At 43.4% G+C, this 4,239-nt stretch overlaps 1 protein-coding gene across 1 annotated transcript in view; it reads right to left on the bottom strand.

Annotated features, from left to right (window-relative positions):
* Positions 1 to 1,401: 1,401 nt before the first annotated feature.
* Positions 1,402 to 4,239, bottom strand: part of LOC102260122 — a 21,589-nt gene continuing 18,751 nt past the window's right edge. Inside the window, exon 3 of the mRNA XM_014544490.1 lies at positions 1,402 to 2,408. Coding sequence (XP_014399976.1) covers positions 1,402 to 2,408 — 1,007 coding nt within the window. The remainder of the gene's footprint in view (positions 2,409 to 4,239) is intronic.

Below are 4,239 nucleotides of genomic sequence, written 5' to 3'. Positions count from 1 at the left end.
ATAGGAATTTGTTCACAGTTTTTTTTTTAAACTATAGTCCGGCCCTCCAATGGTCTGAGGGACAGTGAACTGGCCCCCTGTTTAAAAAGTTTGAGGACCCCTGCATTTAAGCAATAAAACAATTAAAAAAAATAAGTTAACAAGGTATTTGTGTTCATCAGGAATACTGGTCAACAGGCATTTCCAACCACAATGTGAAGAACCCACTTCAGACCTCACTGGAGTTGAGAGAAGTGACTGGATGTGGCCCTGGATGGACCACTGACTCTCCAATGGGACTAGATTTTGTTTATCAATGAAAACTACCTACTATGCTATGTCCGCCCCCTCTTTACTCTCCTTTTCATTTATTCCTTATGAAGTGGAGAGTACCTCACCCTCTTTGGTAATGATAGCTTCTCCTACAATCTATAATTGCATGGGCATGGGCAGGGGCAGGGGCAGGGCCTTCTTTGCCTAAACATTCCCAATGCAACCATGAAGACTTCCAAGGAGCTGATGCTTAATTAATGATCGTATCGGGTCAAATAAAAGCCATGAAACAAGAGGTCTGATGCACTAGGGTTTATATTCTCAAACCTTATTAAAAAACATAAGCAAATCCATATATGTTTTTAAAATTTACAAAACAAAAGACTAAATGTGGTAAGGCAAGCAGGAAGTGACCAGTTTATATATGTCCCACATCTTTTTCATCCATTCACCTATACTTCCATGTCTTGGCTGTGACAGGAAATGCTGGGTACAGCATAAGTAATGTAGTCAAGAACAATGTAGTAATTACATATGGCTCAGATGAGTACTAGACTTCTGGGGATGAGTATATAGTATGTTATATAAATGTCTAATCACTATGTTGTACACCTGAAACTAATATAATATTGTGTGCTAACTGCAACTGAAAATATTTTAAAACAGAAGCAGACACGTTTTACTCTATCTGTCAATAATCTATCTATCTATCATCTATCTATCTATCTATCTATCTATCTATCATCTATCTATCTATCTATCTATCTTCTATCTATCTACTGTTCCCTACTATTTTGGTGCAAAGTTCTTTCATATCTCAAAAGAAATTCCTATTCTAAAGCCATGTTATCCTGTTCTGAATCACAAAAGAGATCAAAGGATTTCCAATTTGTAAATTGAAAACAAAATTCTTACTCCTAACCTAATGAACAGCAATAAATGTGTGATGCATGTCATACATAAACTTATAGGCTTATATTCTGGTTCTAAATAAACATTCTGCCTAAAAGAATACCATTTGAAAACACAAACATAGGAAAGCCACACAAAGATAAGCCAACAAGATATTTTGCACATTAAGAAACTGCTTCACAGGCCTTTCCAACCAAAAAGTTGGAAAGACCCCACCCCGAGTTCACTCAGGTGAAGTTAGAGGCTGGATTTGGCCCTGGAGTGCCCACTGGCCTTGGGAGGAGGGGCAGCCCTGGGTGCAGCTTGGGCTCTGGCTTGGGCTCTCTCATCCTCTTCTTTCAAAGCCTCTTCAAAATGGGGTGCCAAGACTGTGCGGATGTTACTATTGAGCAGGGAGAAAAACTCGAGGACTTTCATCTTGCTGGTCTCAGCGTGGGCTCTAGGACCCCACAGGAACTCATAGCGTGGAGGATCACTGTTGGGCACTGGCTGGTACACCAGGTATTTTTCCTGCACCAAATCTTGGGTGATAAGCTTCCTGGGCTCCCCAAATATTAAGTGACTCTTTCCATCATAGACACTCATCATATTCAGGAATTTCCAGATCTCCTCCTCAGTGGCACTGTTGCCATTCAAGGAGATGACACCCAGGAGAGGCATCAGAATCCCTTTGTTAGGAAATCTGAAGCCGCTGCTCAGACTCTCATCTTCACTGTCGACAAGGGTGTAGGAATTACCATTGGGCTTCACTTCTTTCACTTGCAGGCCGAAGAACCGATCCATGCGCTCAGAGGCTCTCCCGAGGATCTCAGGGAAGTCCTTCCTGAACCACTTGTGGATGATCTTCAGCATGTCTCCCTTTTTAATGGGCTGGTTCTTTTTATGTTGATACAGCAGGTACTGAACCAACAAATTTGCCTTCTGAGTTAGAAGATCTTGGCCAGAACTCTCAGTGGCAGTTGAGGCCTGGGAAGATTTTTTACTTTTCTGAACCTGGCCTTTGGCTTTTACAGCAGATCTTTCACAGGAGGCACCTGCAGTGGCACTGGTGGTGGCTGGGGCACTCGGAGGTGCCTGGAGAGGGCCAGCACCAGCATCCCCTAAAACAGAAGAGGAGGAGCAAATGGCTTCTCCTTCCTCTCCTGCAGCGGCCTGAGCACTCTTATCACCTTGTTTCTCAGCTCTGTTTTGGTGGTGTTTCTTCTGAGCACGGAGCTTGCTCTTATGACCACGAGGAATGATGGCTGTTGTTCAGTTCAGCAGACAGTAGTGTGAGCCAATGGACAGCTGCTTTGAGCACCTGAGGGATGGAGAAAGAGATGATGTGAGCACCTTCAACAGGTAGCTTCCCCTTGGCTTTTTCAAAGCCTGCCGGGTGCTATGTAGGATCCCACAAGGCTCCTGTTCTCTTGGTCAATCTGTTTAAATCCTGAAACACCAATTAGAAGGAATATATTCACCCCTATGTTCACAGCAGCTCTATTTACAATAGGTAAGTTCTGGAAATGACCCAAGTGTCCATTAGTAGATATGTGGATAACAAAGCTCTGGTACATTTCCATAATGGAATGTTACGCAGCTGGAAGAGAGAAGGATGTCTCACCCTTTGGGACAGCATGAAAGGACATGGAGAGTATTATGCCAAGTGAAGTAAGCCAGTCAGAGAAAAACTATCACACGATCTCACTGATATGTGGAATCTAATGAACAAAATAAATTGATGAACAAAATAGACATAGACACATATAAGCATGGGACATTTTGAGGAATCCCAGAGGGAAGGATGCAGGCAGTGAGAGTGGGGAGAGATTAAGTAAAGAACTTATATGGACACAGACAATAGTGAGGTGAAGGCCTTGGGGATGGGTTAGAGCAGGGTGGAGAGGGTCAATGGGGGAAATAAAGAGGGACATCTGTAACACTTTCAACAATAAAGATATATGTATTTTAAAAAGAATACCACAGTGGAATCACAGAACCTTTAGAACAGTGGTTCTCAACCTTATTTTGGCCATGCCCCACCTAAGCATCTCTAAAATCCTGTTCCTCCCCCACACTGTTACATATAATTCTTATTATTCAAAAAGTGACTCCTATTTACATGGAGGAAGCCTAAAAGTCTGTTAACTTGGTCTACACAAGCTTCCAAAGAACATGGCATCCATGAAAGAGAAAAATAAGAGAACAAAAGGACAGGTGAAGTACCAAGGAATATATCACTAAGAAATTGTTAAAAAATAATAATAATATGAAGAGATATGACAAAATAGCAAAGATTCAAAACATATAATTGAGAACTGAAATGCATAAAGATGTCACAATATATATTTAAATGCTGTATATGAGGCCCCTATAACCATAAGAAATGCAAAATCACTGTTAATAACTCATTCTCCAATTTCCCCCCTTAAAATTCAAATTACCCCCATGTGGGGCGTATGGCCTACATTGGGAACTACTGCTTGAGAGTGAGTCTCACGTTACATCCTCCCAGCCTTGCCTTGCCTTTACTCAGGTGACAATAGGCGATTTAAGTGTGGACCCCTTTCTTCTGGGATGTGGAATCCTCTGGGTTCACCTTCAGTGTTATCATGCCAACTCTGGGCAGAGCCTGGGTGCCCTCCCCTCTGCTACTCTGATGTGGACATCTCAATGCTCCCTGGGATTCAGGAGAAAAGGAACTGGAGGGGAGCCTCAGTCCACCTCCCTATCAGGGGACACCCAGAGCTGAGAGTTTAGTGGGGTCCTTTGTGTCCTGAGTTCATTTGGATCCCCAGCTTTCAGTCAAGCTCCTTGTAAGGCTTCACACCACTCCCCATTGGCTGACTTGTGGCGGACCTTCAGATTAAGGATCACACCTTTCTTAGACCTGATGTAAAGAAGTGAGGGGGCCCACCCAGCATGGCTCTGTGGTTGAACATCGACCTATGAACCAGGAGGATGCTGTTCGAATCCCCGTCAGGGCACAGGCCTGGAAAGCGGGCTCAATCCCCAGTGTGGGGCATGCAGGAGGCAGCCAGTCAGTAATTCTCTCATCCTTGATATCTCTCTCTCTCTCCTCTCTCTCTCTCTCTC

This window comes from Myotis brandtii, unplaced genomic scaffold (assembly GCF_000412655.1).
Source record: "Myotis brandtii unplaced genomic scaffold, ASM41265v1 scaffold367, whole genome shotgun sequence".
In the NCBI taxonomy this organism is placed as follows: domain Eukaryota; kingdom Metazoa; phylum Chordata; class Mammalia; order Chiroptera; family Vespertilionidae; genus Myotis; species Myotis brandtii.
The sequence above is the reverse complement of the archived record's forward strand: the minus strand, read 5'-3'. Positions and strand labels throughout refer to the sequence as shown.